At 55.3% G+C, this 14706-nt stretch overlaps 1 protein-coding gene across 2 annotated transcripts in view; it reads left to right on the top strand.

Moving 5' to 3' along the window:
* Positions 1 to 14706, top strand: part of MFI2 (antigen p97 (melanoma associated) identified by monoclonal antibodies 133.2 and 96.5) — a 29768-nt gene that overhangs the window by 12100 nt on the left and 2962 nt on the right. For both annotated transcript variants that reach the window (XM_011961189.1, XM_011961190.1), the window contains exons 7-14: positions 401 to 588; positions 1338 to 1518; positions 2203 to 2354; positions 7061 to 7157; positions 8013 to 8207; positions 8860 to 9016; positions 9101 to 9168; positions 11026 to 11213. In XM_011961189.1, coding sequence (XP_011816579.1) covers positions 401 to 588; positions 1338 to 1518; positions 2203 to 2354; positions 7061 to 7157; positions 8013 to 8207; positions 8860 to 9016; positions 9101 to 9168; positions 11026 to 11213 — 1226 coding nt within the window. The remainder of the gene's footprint in view (positions 1 to 400; positions 589 to 1337; positions 1519 to 2202; positions 2355 to 7060; positions 7158 to 8012; positions 8208 to 8859; positions 9017 to 9100; positions 9169 to 11025; positions 11214 to 14706) is intronic.

Here is a 14706-nt window from a genome sequence, read left to right as displayed (position 1 = left end):
CCCCTGCCCCTGCCCCCTGCTCAGAGCCAAACCGAGTGCCTCATGGCAGCCACAAGCTCATCCTAGACTCTTGGTACATTTATCTCTCTCACCCAAAACCTTTCTTATTTTCTTGCTCTTTTTATCTTGACTAGTTATTTATAATATTGTATTACTGTCAGATGCCTCCAGTCCACTTTAGCAACAGAAATTGGTGAGAGCTAGCAAATGAGAGGAACGAGATCGAGTCTGTGTGGGTACTTGGAGTTGGGTGCGGCCACCAAGCTCTGCCACCTTCTGAATGCTGGGCTCTCACGTCCATGACACCCAGCCACCCCCCAGAATCCCTCTCCTGAGCCTTCCTTGCCACCCGCCCCAACCCCTTTCGGAGCTGGGTCAGCCCAGGCTTCCTTCTTCCCAGGGAAGACGCTTCCCTCCTGGGGCCAGGCCCTGCTGTCACAGGACTTCGAGCTGCTGTGCCGGGATGGCAGCCGGGCTGACGTCACCGAGTGGAGGCAGTGCCATCTGGCCCGGGTGCCTGCTCACGCCGTGGTGGTCCGGGCCGACACAGATGGGGGCCTTATCTTCCGACTGCTCAACGAAGGCCAGGTGGGCTCAGGGTCCCCCAACCCACCCGCACAGCTTCCTGGATGGTGCTGGGCCCTGTGGTCACTCAGCAGGATGGGACCAAGAGGGGCAGGACCCAGAGACTGTCCTTGGGATGGACCCCAGCATCAGGCCAGGTCAGAGTGAGGAACCAGCTAGCTGTGCTGGCTGTCTAGGAGGAGGGCTGGCCAGGGGAGGGGGACCCAGAGGAGGGGGACCCAGGGACTCAGGCACCCTCAGAAGAAGCTCCTGATACTTGTGTCTCTGAGAGCTAAAATCAAAACATATGAGCAAATAAACGAAGTGACAAAACCAAAGCCTTTCAAAGCATTCACCATTCACCATGAATTACATGTGGCGAATAAGGTTTGGCTCAAACCGCTGCTTTTGACGGCAATATACTTCTGACCGCTGGTGCCCCAGGCTCAGTTAGTTTTGCCCCATCCAGGCTGCCACCGCCAGCCCCACAGCATGTCCTCAGGGCCGTCCCATCCCTGGCCACAGTCATGTGTCCGAACAGCTGAGTGTGATGAGGCCAAATGAACTCAGAGCAGACCCAGAAGTGGCAGGGCCCAGGGGAAGGAGACAGCGGATCAGGGGAGGCACCGCAGAATAGGGAGGCCTTGCCTGGCCCTCACAGTGGGCGCCTGGTCTGAGGTCAGGGAAGAAGGAGGTAGGGGCTGAAGTGGGAGGAAAGGCTGTGGCCTGTCGGTACCCTCATCACCCTGTACCCACCCCCTCTTGACACACAGCGTCTGTTCAGCCACGAGGGCAGCAGCTTCCAGATGTTCAGCTCTGAGGCCTATGGCCAGAAGGATCTGCTCTTCAAAGACTCCACCTTGGAGCTTGTGCCCATCGCCACGCAGACCTACGAGGCGTGGCTGGGCCAGGAGTACCTGCACGCCATGAAGGGTCTGCTCTGTGACCCCAGCCGTAAGTCCACCCGTCCCGACTGCTGCCAGCTCCAGCCCAGCTCAACCTCGGGCATGGCAAGGCTCTCTGGGAAAGCAGCCGGGGGAAGACGCTCACCAGGGAGGCCTCTGTAGGAACCTGTCATTTCTGTCCTCTGCCCCTGGGGCTTTGGGGAGGAAGCCCCTCTTCAGCTGCACGGCCTGTCGTGCCTCGGAAGCCCCGCCTGGCTGCAGCGGAGTAGGATCCAGGCCCTCCGAATCTGCCCTGGGAAGGGCCTCCTCCCCCTCCATCCATGGCCATGGCATCCTGTCGGTTCTTCTACAGCCTCTCGCTTCTACTCCCCGCCTCTACCCCATGGCTACAGCCCTGGCTCAGGTGCTGTCTTTTGCCTGGACGATTGCAGTAGTCTACAAGCGAACTTCTTGTCTTTAGCCCTCCAGCCCCGTATACCTTCCACCTACAGCCAGGGAAGTGGGTACCACACACTGAGTTAGATACACGACAGCCATGGTCTTCCTCAAACCTCACAGTTGCCCCTTTTCTGTATGAGGAAGTGGGATCCGATGGTTAAATAACTTATCCCAGCCACACAGGAGAAAGGCCCAGAATTTCCCTTGGGTCTGACTCCAAGCTCTTCCATGGCAGTACCAGCCTGGCAGTGACCGCTTGTGGCCTGGCAGTGACCGCTTGCTTGCCCCACCCCAGGGCTGCCCCCCTACCTGCGCTGGTGTGTGCTCTCCACTCCTGAGATCCAGAAGTGTGGAGACATGGCCGTGGCCTTCGGCCAGCAGCGGCTCAAGCCGGAGATCCAGTGCGTGTCAGCCAAGTCCCCACAGCACTGCATGGAGCAGATCCAGGTGGGGGTCGTGCAGATGCAGCGTGGGCCAGGTGGGCAGGTGGTGGCAGTGCCTGGGCGGTTCTTACTACCCACTCCCTCTGCTGCCTGGGGAAGAGAAGAGTGTCTACTGCAACAAGGCCACAGAGACAGGTGGGAGGAGCGACCACAGGGACCAGCACCCACCCCAGGGGACAGAGACAGGTGGGAGGAGCGACTGCAGGGACCAGCACCCACCCCAGGGGATAGGCAGATAGGGGTGAGTCTCCTGGAGAGCCTGCGAGCTCCTCACTCAGCGGGGACACCAGCAGCAAAAGGAGCACTGGCCCAGCTGGGCGCTGACGCCCTGTAGCCTGGGGCGAGCCCCTTCCCCTTTCTGAATCTCAGCCTTCCCTTGTGCAATAGAGTGTGGGCGTGAATCATTGTTCAACCTTTTTTTTCTTTTTTCCTAATTTTTCTAAATAGACAAATAGTAATTGTGCATATTCATAAGATACATAGTGACGTTTCAATACCTAGAATACATGGTGATCAGAGCAGGCGAATAATTAGCATGCCATCATCTCAAACATTGCTTGTTTCTCTGTGTGGAGAACATGCAGTATCTTCCTACCTGTTTGAAACTATGTATTACTGTTAACTCTGGTTGTCCTACAGTCCATAGAACACTGGAGCTTCCTCCTCCTATGTCTTCTTTTGGATCCTTTAACAAATCTCTCCTGGGCGTGGTGGCTCACACCTGTAATCCCAGTACTTTGGGAGGCCCAGGCGGGTGGATCACTTGAGATCAGGAGTTCAAGACCATCCTGGCCAACATGGTGAAACCTCGTTTCCACTAAAAGTACAAAAAATTTAGCCTGGCATGGTGGCACGCAGCTGTAATCCCAGCTACTCAGGAGGCTGAGGCAGGAGAATCGCTTGGACCCGGGAGGCGGAGTTGCAGTGAGCCGAGATCATGCCATTGCACTCCAGCCTGGGTGACAAGAATGAGACTCTGTCTCAAAAAAAAAAAAAACCTCTCCCTATTCCTCCTTTCCCCCACCCTTCCCAGTCTCCAGTATCCTCTGTTCTACTTTTTACTTCTGTGAGATCAACTTTTTTTAGCTTCCACATATGAGTGGAACATATGGTGTTTAACGTTCTGTGCCTGGCTTATTTCACATAACACGGTGTCTTCCAGTTCCATCTGTGTTGCTGCCAGCGACAGGGTTTCATTCTTTTTTATGGCTAAATAGTATTCCACGGTGCATGCCGATGGCATTTCCTCTATCCATCCTCTGTTGTCGGACACCTGGTTGATTCCATATCCTGGCTATTGTGACCAGTGCTACGATACACATGAGGTGCAGGCGTCCCTTCCACAGGCTGGTGGGGTGCAGGCGTCCGTCCCTTCCACAGGCTGATTTCCTTTTTCCTTTGGACAGATTCCCAGCGGTGGGATTGCTGGACCGTACGGTAGTCAGTAGTTCGATTTGTAGTTTGTGGAGGGACTTCATACTGTTTTCCATAGCGACTGTCTGGGTTTCCATCCCCACCAGCAGGGTAAGAGTTTCCTGTATTCTGCATCCTCACTAGCATGTGTTATCTTTTATCTTTTTGATAACAGCCACCCTAACTGGGGTGAGCTGATACCTCACTGTGGCTTTGATACGCATTTCCCTGATGATTAGTGCTGCCTGCTGGCATTTTGTATGTCTTCTTTTGAGAAGCGTCTGTTCCGGTCATTTGTCCATTTTTAAGTCGGATGGTTTTCTGCTGTTGAGATGTTTCCGCTGCGTGTATATTCTGGATATTAATCTCCTGTCGGATGACTAGTTTGCAAATATTTTGTCTCATTCCGTAGGCTGTCTTCCTTTCACTCTGATGATTGCTTTATTTGCTGTGCAGAAACTTTTTTGTTTGATATAATTCCATTTGCTTATTATTGCTTTTGTTGCCTGTGCTTTCAAGGTCTTTTCATAAAATCTTTTCCCAGACCAATGTCCCGAAGCGTTTTGCCTGTATTCTCTTTAGCCATTTTATTGTCTTGAGCCCTGCATTTAGGCCCCTGATCCGTGATGAGTTGACCCCTGCATAGGGTGAGGGGTAGTTTAGGGCCCAGTTCATTCTGCACTTGGACATTCAGCCTTCCTAGCAGCAGCCACTGAGGACGAGATCACTCTTTTCCCAATGAGTGTTTTTGGAAACTTTGTCAAAAATCATCGGGCTGTAGAACTGTGGGTTAATTTCTGGGTTCTCTATTCTGTATCATTGGTCTGTATATCAGTTTCTATGCCTCTATCTTTGTTCTTTTTGCCTAGGATTGCTTTGGCTATTCAGGGTCACTTGTGGTTCCATACAAAGTTCAGGATTGTTTTTTCTAATTCGGTAGAGAATGTCGTTGGTATTTTCATAGGGAAGTTCAACATTTTTGACAGCACCGTGCACTCGGAAATACATTTTACATTGACCACAATCTAGTGCACAAAAACTTTTCTTTCAGATATAAATGAAAAAAAATATGTCCTTTATATACAGAGATATGACACAAACAGTACCCGCTACTCTCTCATGTATTCTATTCTAATCCTTTCTTTCCTGACACTTGTCGTGACCCATTAAGTTGATTTGGCCCCCATGAATAGGCTCACCATCCGCAGCTGGAAACACCTGCCGGCCTGATCTCCAGAGCCTGCTCGTCTCCTCCCTGGTTCGCTTCTCTGCCTGGAGACTGACGCCAGATGCAGAGGAGACCCCAGACGCTCTGCAGTCCGGGAGGACTGCTGTGGTCACGGGTGTCCAGCCTTGGCCTAGAGCCCGGCTGTCAGCCCCTGGTGTCCACACTCCCTCCCCAGATTCTGTCTTTAGAGCAAGTAGGTGGGGCCTCTTCAGGGCGTCCCCAAGCACAGGCCCCTCAGCAGTGCCAACCCTGCCCAGGCCAGGGAGCCACATTGACTGGAAGGCCACAAGAAGGAGGCTGGGCACGAATACAGGGTGACCAGGCCTGTGACAATGGCCATCGCACAAGCTGACAGTGAGGGCCGTTGTGTGGATCACCTCATGTGACCCTCACAGCAGCCCTGGCAGGGGGTGTGAGCATCGGCCCCACGTTTGGGTCTGGAACAGGGAGAGAGAGGCTGGGGAGGTCACTTGCCCAAGGTCACCAGCCGGGATGTGCTGTGTGAGCTTCCCCACACCACTTTGCCTGAGCCAGGCCACAGCGCTGTCTCCACACCTGTGGATCGGGAGTGGAGACCACCCCAGCCTCAGGCCAAGGAGTGCCCAGGCCCAAGGCGGGGGTGTTCCGGGAGCTTCCGCAGGCACCTATGGAAGCCTGTCCTTGTGCAGAGCCAAGAGCAAGTGTGTGTGACGCTGCCAGGGGAGCCTCCGCTGGAACGGAGGGAAGGGCGTGGGGGGAGGGCCTTTATTTCTTTATTTCCCAATGCCTGGCAGGCTGCCCTATTGTTCCAAGCGCCCCAGAGGAGGGAGATGTGCCGGGAGGAAGGTTTCAGCCCCCTCTGAGTGACAGCCTCCTCTCGATCTGGGCTCACAGAGGGCCAGGGGGCTGCCCTGCGGCCTGCGGGAAGAGGAGAGACCAGGGGCTCCTCAGAACCCCAGCAAAGGTCTCAAGACCCTCAGTTCTAGCTTCTGAGGTTCTCAGAGAGGTGTCCAGTGTGGCTGTAACACCCACTCCTGCCCTGCCAGTGACAGGGAAGGGACCATCAGCCGGAAGGGCCTGGGCTGCGGTGCAGGGTCTGTGTCCTGCCCACAGCACAGTGGGAAGGAGGAGGTCTGGGCGGTGGAAAAAGGGTCCTGAGAGGTGCACGCTCCTGGCCCCAGATGTCAACGCCGCTGCCTGTTATTCCACCGCCATCACTTCATGTCTCTTCAGGAATGGTGTGGGACACCTTCCGGGGGCACAGCTGTCCCCGCTGTCCTCACTGTCCCCCAATGTCCCCCACTGTCCCCACTGTCCCCGCTGTCCCCCACTGTCCCCACTGTCCCACACTGTCCCCGCTGTCCCCACTGTCCCCCACTGTCCTCACTGTCCCCCACTGTCCCCCACTGTCCCCACTGTCCCTTGAGGTTAATCACACTCTACTGTGGCTTTGTTGCCGGTTAGCCCCTGGGCAGGGTCCTGGGGCCACCTGTCAAGAGGCTTCTGAATGGACAAGTGGGGTGGGTGCAGGTGACCTGGAGGCCCCAGGAGGGTCCTGGGAAGAAGGCACTGGGTCCTCCTGCTGCCATGGCAGGCAGGGCTCCATCCCTCAGCCCTGGAGCCTCCTCCCTAGGCCCTGAGACTGCCGTCGTTTCAGATCCGTCATTCTTCCATCTGTACACACATTTAACAGACAGGCATTGCACCACACGGTGTGCTGGCCCTTGGCCAGGTGCTGGAGAGGTGGTGCCTGGCCGTGCACAGGGAGGCCCATGCCAAGCATGAGGGTAGGGATGGCGCTTGCTTTGCTCAGAGCAGGGACACAGGGGACCCTGGGTAGCCACATGCAGGAGTGCTGCGTGGGCGTTTCAGCCCCTTGGTCCTCCAGACACCCCTCCTGGTCAGGCGTCTTCACAAGGAGAGGAAGGGGCAGACTGCCAGGATGGGGCATTCCCCACCCACATTCCCCAGGGGAAGGAAGCCTGAGGCCACAAACCTCAAGAGACCAGGCCCTGCCCCTCAGTAGGACCCTGACATCCAGAACCATCCTGGGCCCACCCTGGCCCAGTGGCTGCTTCTGTTCCCTTCAGGCTGGGCAAATTGACACTGTGACCCTGAGTGGCGAGGACGTTTACACGGCGGGGAAGACGTACGGCCTGGTTCCTGCAGCTGGGGAGCACTATGCCTGTGAGTGCAGCGCCGGGGATATTTTTATAAATATAAAACAGTGCCCCTCTCAGCTATCTTCACAAGCTCCATGCCTCTCTTCCAGGGATAGTGACTGTCTGTCACCAGGCCTGCCCCTCCTGCCCCAGGCCTCAGTTTTCCCAGCTATTCAACATACGTCTCTAAGGGGCTGGCAAACTTTCTGTAAAGGATTGGAGGATAAAAACTGGAGACTTTGCAGATGACAGACAGTCTCTCTTTCAATAACCCTTTCAAAATATAAAAATCCTTCTTAGTTTACAACCCAGGCCATCCAAGCGCAGGTGCGTGGTTTGCCATCTTGGACTGCTGGGGCCTCCTCAGCCTCTTCTGGCCCTAACCAGCCATGGAAGGGGGCCCTTCGGAGTCCCCCTGTCAGCTCATTTGCACCTTCTGAGGGGCCTGGGCTGGGGCTTTGGCCTCTGTCCTCTTACTGGCGACCTCAGAGGCCTGGGTCCCTGCCACCCAGGTGTGAGCAATCTCTGGGCTGTGGAAAATGCTTCTGCAGCCTCAGCTGTGACTCCACTTTCCTCCCGGGAAGTGAGCAAAATACCACCTGGGTTTAAGGAAAGAAAGAAATCCCTGTGGGGAAGGACTGCGGGGGCCAGAGGAAGACATGGCTGGAAAGAGGAGCCAGGAGGCCGCATCTCGCAGGGGACGCAGGCAGGGCCCCTGCTGGGCCTGCTCCCGGAACACCCGGTCTCAGGCCTGGGCACTCAGTGGCCTGCAGAGCTCAGACAAAGAGGCAGGAAGGAGTGGGTTTGAAGGAAGGACCCCACAGGCCCTTGCCCGGGCTCTCAGCTGAGGGGCCCCTCACATGAGTCCCTCTCCCCCCAGCGGAAGACAGCACCAACTCGTACTTCGTGGTGGCGGTGGTGAGGCGGGACAGCTCCCACGCCTTCACCTTGGATGAGCTTCGGGGCAAGCGCTCCTGCCACGCTGGCTTCGGCAGCCCTGCAGGCTGGGATATCCCCGTGGGCGCCCTCATTCGGAGAGGCTTCATCCGGCCCAAGGACTGTGACGTCCTCACAGGTACCCCCCTTTTAGGAACGCAGACTAGGGAAGCCTTCTCTGGGGTTAGCTAGGGACCCACTGCCAGTTCTGGAGGGGAGCCTTGTTGGAAGGTGGCCTGGCTTCTGCATAAGTGCCCAGGTATCTCCACAAGTCGGGGACAGAAGCACCTGCCATATACAGTACATGAAGCCCTTTCTGTGTGTTAGATCACACAACATTCATGGAAACGGGCAAGATCCTTGAGCTGACAGGCCACACACCGCTGTCCTGGCTGTTAACTCAGAAAACATACAAGCACTTTTTTCCTAACCACTGACACGAGCACACAGAGGGCACTAGGATTGGCAGCTCCTACTCCCAGACAGCTGGACGGCTGCTCTGATTGGAACAAAATAGTGAGGTAGTGAGTTCCCTGTCCCTGAGGGAGTTCTAGCGAAGGCTGGGTGGTGATGTTCGGTGATGGGGTTCCTGTATCTAGACAACCTCTGCATTCCCCCCACTGAGATCCTCCAGGAGACACTCCACTCAGAGCCGAGGGGAGCAGAGCAGACAGGCGGCCTTGCAGTGTAGGGTCAGGTGGGTGGGCAGACCTGTGGGGGAGCGGCCCGCCCAGCTCCCTGCCATGCTTTCCGCTGCTGGCCCCTCATCATTGCCGTTCCCTCCACCCCAGCGGTGAGCGATTTCTTCAATGCCAGCTGCGTGCCCGTGAACAACCCCAAGAACTACCCTTCCTCGCTGTGTGCACTCTGTGTTGGGGACGGGCAGGGCCGCAACAAGTGTGTGGGCAACAGCCAGGAGCGGTACTACGGCAACAGCGGCGCCTTCAGGTACTCGGGGGGCCTGGCGGTCTGGGGCTGTGTGCAGTGGCTGGGACCCTCCTGCCGACGCCTGCCCTGCCCTCTGTGTGGCAGATGCCTGGTGGAGAATGCGGGCGACGTTGCCTTCGTCAGGCACACGACCGTCTTTGACAACACAAATGGTAGGTGAGGGCCAGAGCAGGGCCAAAGGTAGGTCGGGGGGATTGTTCCCCATTCTCAGCACCATCCAGACACCATGCTGAGCTGGGGCCGAGCAGCAGCTCAGTGAGGCTGAGTCTAGAAGGCTGTGCCCCCTGGGAAGCTGGGAGCCCCACGGGTCACAGGGTAAGACCAGACCTCAGACCACACATCCAGAGGTGCTGGATACATGACGGTCTTTGCTGGTCTGGAATTCAAGTCCCTAATCCCTCGAAACGGTAGAAACTCAGTCCCAGTCAGTTTGGAAAAACCCCCTTTCTGGGGGTATTTATGTAGCGCCAAGGTGTGAGGTGGGGTGGTGTGAGTCTCTCCATGGGGTCATGAGTTCAATCAGTATCTGGTCTGTGTTCCTGAGCAGGTCACTGCCTCATGCCAGGAAATCTCTCTGCAGCCCCCCAGCCACACTGAGGCAGGGCACAGCCGACACGCCACACAGGCAGTTTTCTTCCTGGAGTCACCTTCCTGGGCTCCACCTGGGCTCAAGAACCCAGGGACGCTCTCCTCCGGGAGCCCCGCACATGCATGGCTTCCCCAGCTTACATCACTTCCCCTCTTCTTGTTCTCCGTGAAGGAATCCGAAGCCTAGAGGCTGTTTTCCTCCACCGCCAAAGGCTTGTACTTTCTGCATACCCTGACTACACCCCAGGCTTTGAAACCCCAAATGCTGGAGGCCCAGTCTTCTCCACTCACTCCCAACACGCTTCCTCCCAGAGACTTAGCCAGGAAGGCACAGCTGTGGCCGGTGGGGAGGGGACGGGACAGTGGGAAGTAAGACGTGCAGGGAAAAAAACCCAAAAACATCGTATTTCAAAACTTGGATCTTGCCTCCTGTGGGGGTCACCAAGGCGGTAGGACCATTTGCCCCAGCAGAGCTAGGGAGGGCTCCAGGCCCTGCCCTTCCTGTTGCCACAGCCCAGCTCCCCTGCACAGCCTCCTACCAAGAACACGTGGAACCTCCCCCAGAGGGGCTGTGTGCTCCTGCCTGAGCCCGGCGGGCCTGCCTGGTCCCAGACCTGTGCACGGTGTGGTCTGGGATGGGGTCAGGGAGGCTGGCAGGTGCTGGAGAGGCCTTGGAAGGTTCACTTGCGGTGAGTCACCCGCCTCCCAGGCCCGCTCCTTTCCCTTTTATCTTTAGCTCTCCTGGAGGCCCACCTGGATTTCCTGGAAATGGGAGGAGGATGGATACTAAGTGAATGCAGAGACACGAAAATGTGATTCCTGAGGGCAGCATTTTTTCAGGCAGCCCTGGGACTGCATGCTTTAGAATCACTGGGATGCTGGTTTAACATGCAGATTCCTGAGCCCGATCTGAGACCTCCTGAATGAGATTCTTTGCAAGCAAGGGCCCTTGAAGCTGCCTTTTATATCCACAAGTGATGCTATACCCTGTTCTATTTGAGAACTTGAGCCTTTAGGCTCACCCACCATCTTCAGGGAGCCACCCCACCCTCAGACTTGAGGATGTAACACATAGATGGGGTTCTCTGCCTAGGAGTGATTAACAGCCTCAGTTTGCACACCTGTAAAATGGGGACAACAACACCTGCCCTGCGTTACTGTTGTGGGGATCAAGCAACGCTTGTAAAGTGCTTGTCACATAGTAGGTACTCCCGACTCCCTGCTAATGGCATTAACACAGCTGGGTTCTTTCACCCTGGTAACACAGCAGAGCACTTGGAGAATGGAAAGGGTTGGGGAGCTGGCCAGATGTTGCCACCTCCCTGTAGCAAAGGCCTTGGAGGACCCAGGATAGCAGCCTGTCTTTACACTTCTCCCCACTCCCCTGAACGTCCCCACACACACTGCTTTACCCCCCTCAGGCCACAATTCCGAGCCCTGGGCTGCTGAGCTCAGGTCAGAGGACTATGAACTGCTGTGCCCCAACGGGGCCCGGGCCGAGGTGTCCCAGTTTGCAGCCTGCAACCTGGCACAGATACCACCCCATGCCGTCATGGTCAGGCCAGACACCAACATCTTCACCGTGTATGGACTGCTGGACAAGGCCCAGGTGAGCCAGGGCGGGGCTACCTCATTGAGGGGTGTGCAACAGAGGTAAGCTGAGCCCCTGAGAGGCCTCAGTCTACCTGGAGCAGACCTCTAGAGAAATTGAGGAAGCCTGGGGGAAATTCGGTGGTTTTCACTTACGCAAGGACACACCTCCAGAAACTGCCCCCTGCCTCCTGCATTGTTTATTTTCTCTTCTCAGTTGGACCATTTTCACCAACATGAAACATGCTGTGATTTCTGCCATCCTTAAAGAACAAACTAACCTCTTGCTCTCACATCCATCCTCTTGCAGCTGTAATTCTGCTCCCTTTTTTTTTTTTTTTTTTTTTTCCCCTTGCTCTTTCAAAAAAAAAAAAAACCTCTCCCTATTCCTCCTTTCCCCCACCCTTCCCAGTCTCCAGTATCCTCTGTTCTACTTTTTACTTCTGTGAGATCAACTTTTTTTAGCTTCCACATATGAGTGGAACATATGGTGTTTAACGTTCTGTGCCTGGCTTATTTCACATAACACGGTGTCTTCCAGTTCCATCTGTGTTGCTGCCAGCGACAGGGTTTCATTCTTTTTTATGGCTAAATAGTATTCCACGGTGCATGCCGATGGCATTTCCTCTATCCATCCTCTGTTGTCGGACACCTGGTTGATTCCATATCCTGGCTATTGTGACCAGTGCTACGATACACATGAGGTGCAGGCGTCCCTTCCACAGGCTGGTGGGGTGCAGGCGTCCGTCCCTTCCACAGGCTGATTTCCTTTTTCCTTTGGACAGATTCCCAGCGGTGGGATTGCTGGACCGTACGGTAGTCAGTAGTTCGATTTGTAGTTTGTGGAGGGACTTCATACTGTTTTCCATAGCGACTGTCTGGGTTTCCATCCCCACCAGCAGGGTAAGAGTTTCCTGTATTCTGCATCCTCACTAGCATGTGTTATCTTTTATCTTTTTGATAACAGCCACCCTAACTGGGGTGAGCTGATACCTCACTGTGGCTTTGATACGCATTTCCCTGATGATTAGTGCTGCCTGCTGGCATTTTGTATGTCTTCTTTTGAGAAGCGTCTGTTCCGGTCATTTGTCCATTTTTAAGTCGGATGGTTTTCTGCTGTTGAGATGTTTCCGCTGCGTGTATATTCTGGATATTAATCTCCTGTCGGATGACTAGTTTGCAAATATTTTGTCTCATTCCGTAGGCTGTCTTCCTTTCACTCTGATGATTGCTTTATTTGCTGTGCAGAAACTTTTTTGTTTGATATAATTCCATTTGCTTATTATTGCTTTTGTTGCCTGTGCTTTCAAGGTCTTTTCATAAAATCTTTTCCCAGACCAATGTCCCGAAGCGTTTTGCCTGTATTCTCTTTAGCCATTTTATTGTCTTGAGCCCTGCATTTAGGCCCCTGATCCGTGATGAGTTGACCCCTGCATAGGGTGAGGGGTAGTTTAGGGCCCAGTTCATTCTGCACTTGGACATTCAGCCTTCCTAGCAGCAGCCACTGAGGACGAGATCACTCTTTTCCCAATGAGTGTTTTTGGAAACTTTGTCAAAAATCATCGGGCTGTAGAACTGTGGGTTAATTTCTGGGTTCTCTATTCTGTATCATTGGTCTGTATATCAGTTTCTATGCCTCTATCTTTGTTCTTTTTGCCTAGGATTGCTTTGGCTATTCAGGGTCACTTGTGGTTCCATACAAAGTTCAGGATTGTTTTTTCTAATTCGGTAGAGAATGTCGTTGGTATTTTCATAGGGAAGTTCAACATTTTTGACAGCACCGTGCACTCGGAAATACATTTTACATTGACCACAATCTAGTGCACAAAAACTTTTCTTTCAGATATAAATGAAAAAAAATATGTCCTTTATATACAGAGATATGACACAAACAGTACCCGCTACTCTCTCATGTATTCTATTCTAATCCTTTCTTTCCTGACACTTGTCGTGACCCATTAAGTTGATTTGGCCCCCATGAATAGGCTCACCATCCGCAGCTGGAAACACCTGCCGGCCTGATCTCCAGAGCCTGCTCGTCTCCTCCCTGGTTCGCTTCTCTGCCTGGAGACTGACGCCAGATGCAGAGGAGACCCCAGACGCTCTGCAGTCCGGGAGGACTGCTGTGGTCACGGGTGTCCAGCCTTGGCCTAGAGCCCGGCTGTCAGCCCCTGGTGTCCACACTCCCTCCCCAGATTCTGTCTTTAGAGCAAGTAGGTGGGGCCTCTTCAGGGCGTCCCCAAGCACAGGCCCCTCAGCAGTGCCAACCCTGCCCAGGCCAGGGAGCCACATTGACTGGAAGGCCACAAGAAGGAGGCTGGGCACGAATACAGGGTGACCAGGCCTGTGACAATGGCCATCGCACAAGCTGACAGTGAGGGCCGTTGTGTGGATCACCTCATGTGACCCTCACAGCAGCCCTGGCAGGGGGTGTGAGCATCGGCCCCACGTTTGGGTCTGGAACAGGGAGAGAGAGGCTGGGGAGGTCACTTGCCCAAGGTCACCAGCCGGGATGTGCTGTGTGAGCTTCCCCACACCACTTTGCCTGAGCCAGGCCACAGCGCTGTCTCCACACCTGTGGATCGGGAGTGGAGACCACCCCAGCCTCAGGCCAAGGAGTGCCCAGGCCCAAGGCGGGGGTGTTCCGGGAGCTTCCGCAGGCACCTATGGAAGCCTGTCCTTGTGCAGAGCCAAGAGCAAGTGTGTGTGACGCTGCCAGGGGAGCCTCCGCTGGAACGGAGGGAAGGGCGTGGGGGGAGGGCCTTTATTTCTTTATTTCCCAATGCCTGGCAGGCTGCCCTATTGTTCCAAGCGCCCCAGAGGAGGGAGATGTGCCGGGAGGAAGGTTTCAGCCCCCTCTGAGTGACAGCCTCCTCTCGATCTGGGCTCACAGAGGGCCAGGGGGCTGCCCTGCGGCCTGCGGGAAGAGGAGAGACCAGGGGCTCCTCAGAACCCCAGCAAAGGTCTCAAGACCCTCAGTTCTAGCTTCTGAGGTTCTCAGAGAGGTGTCCAGTGTGGCTGTAACACCCACTCCTGCCCTGCCAGTGACAGGGAAGGGACCATCAGCCGGAAGGGCCTGGGCTGCGGTGCAGGGTCTGTGTCCTGCCCACAGCACAGTGGGAAGGAGGAGGTCTGGGCGGTGGAAAAAGGGTCCTGAGAGGTGCACGCTCCTGGCCCCAGATGTCAACGCCGCTGCCTGTTATTCCACCGCCATCACTTCATGTCTCTTCAGGAATGGTGTGGGACACCTTCCGGGGGCACAGCTGTCCCCGCTGTCCTCACTGTCCCCCAATGTCCCCCACTGTCCCCACTGTCCCCGCTGTCCCCCACTGTCCCCACTGTCCCACACTGTCCCCGCTGTCCCCACTGTCCCCCACTGTCCTCACTGTCCCCCACTGTCCCCCACTGTCCCCACTGTCCCTTGAGGTTAATCACACTCTACTGTGGCTTTGTTGCCGGTTAGCCCCTGGGCAGGGTCCTGGGGCCACCTGTCAAGAGGCTTCTGAATGGAC

Source organism: Colobus angolensis, unplaced genomic scaffold (assembly GCF_000951035.1).
Source record: "Colobus angolensis palliatus isolate OR3802 unplaced genomic scaffold, Cang.pa_1.0 Scaffold54, whole genome shotgun sequence".
NCBI classification, from domain to species: Eukaryota; Metazoa; Chordata; class Mammalia; order Primates; family Cercopithecidae; genus Colobus; species Colobus angolensis.
Note: the sequence above shows the minus strand (reverse complement) of the source record. Positions and strands in the feature narration are given on the sequence as shown.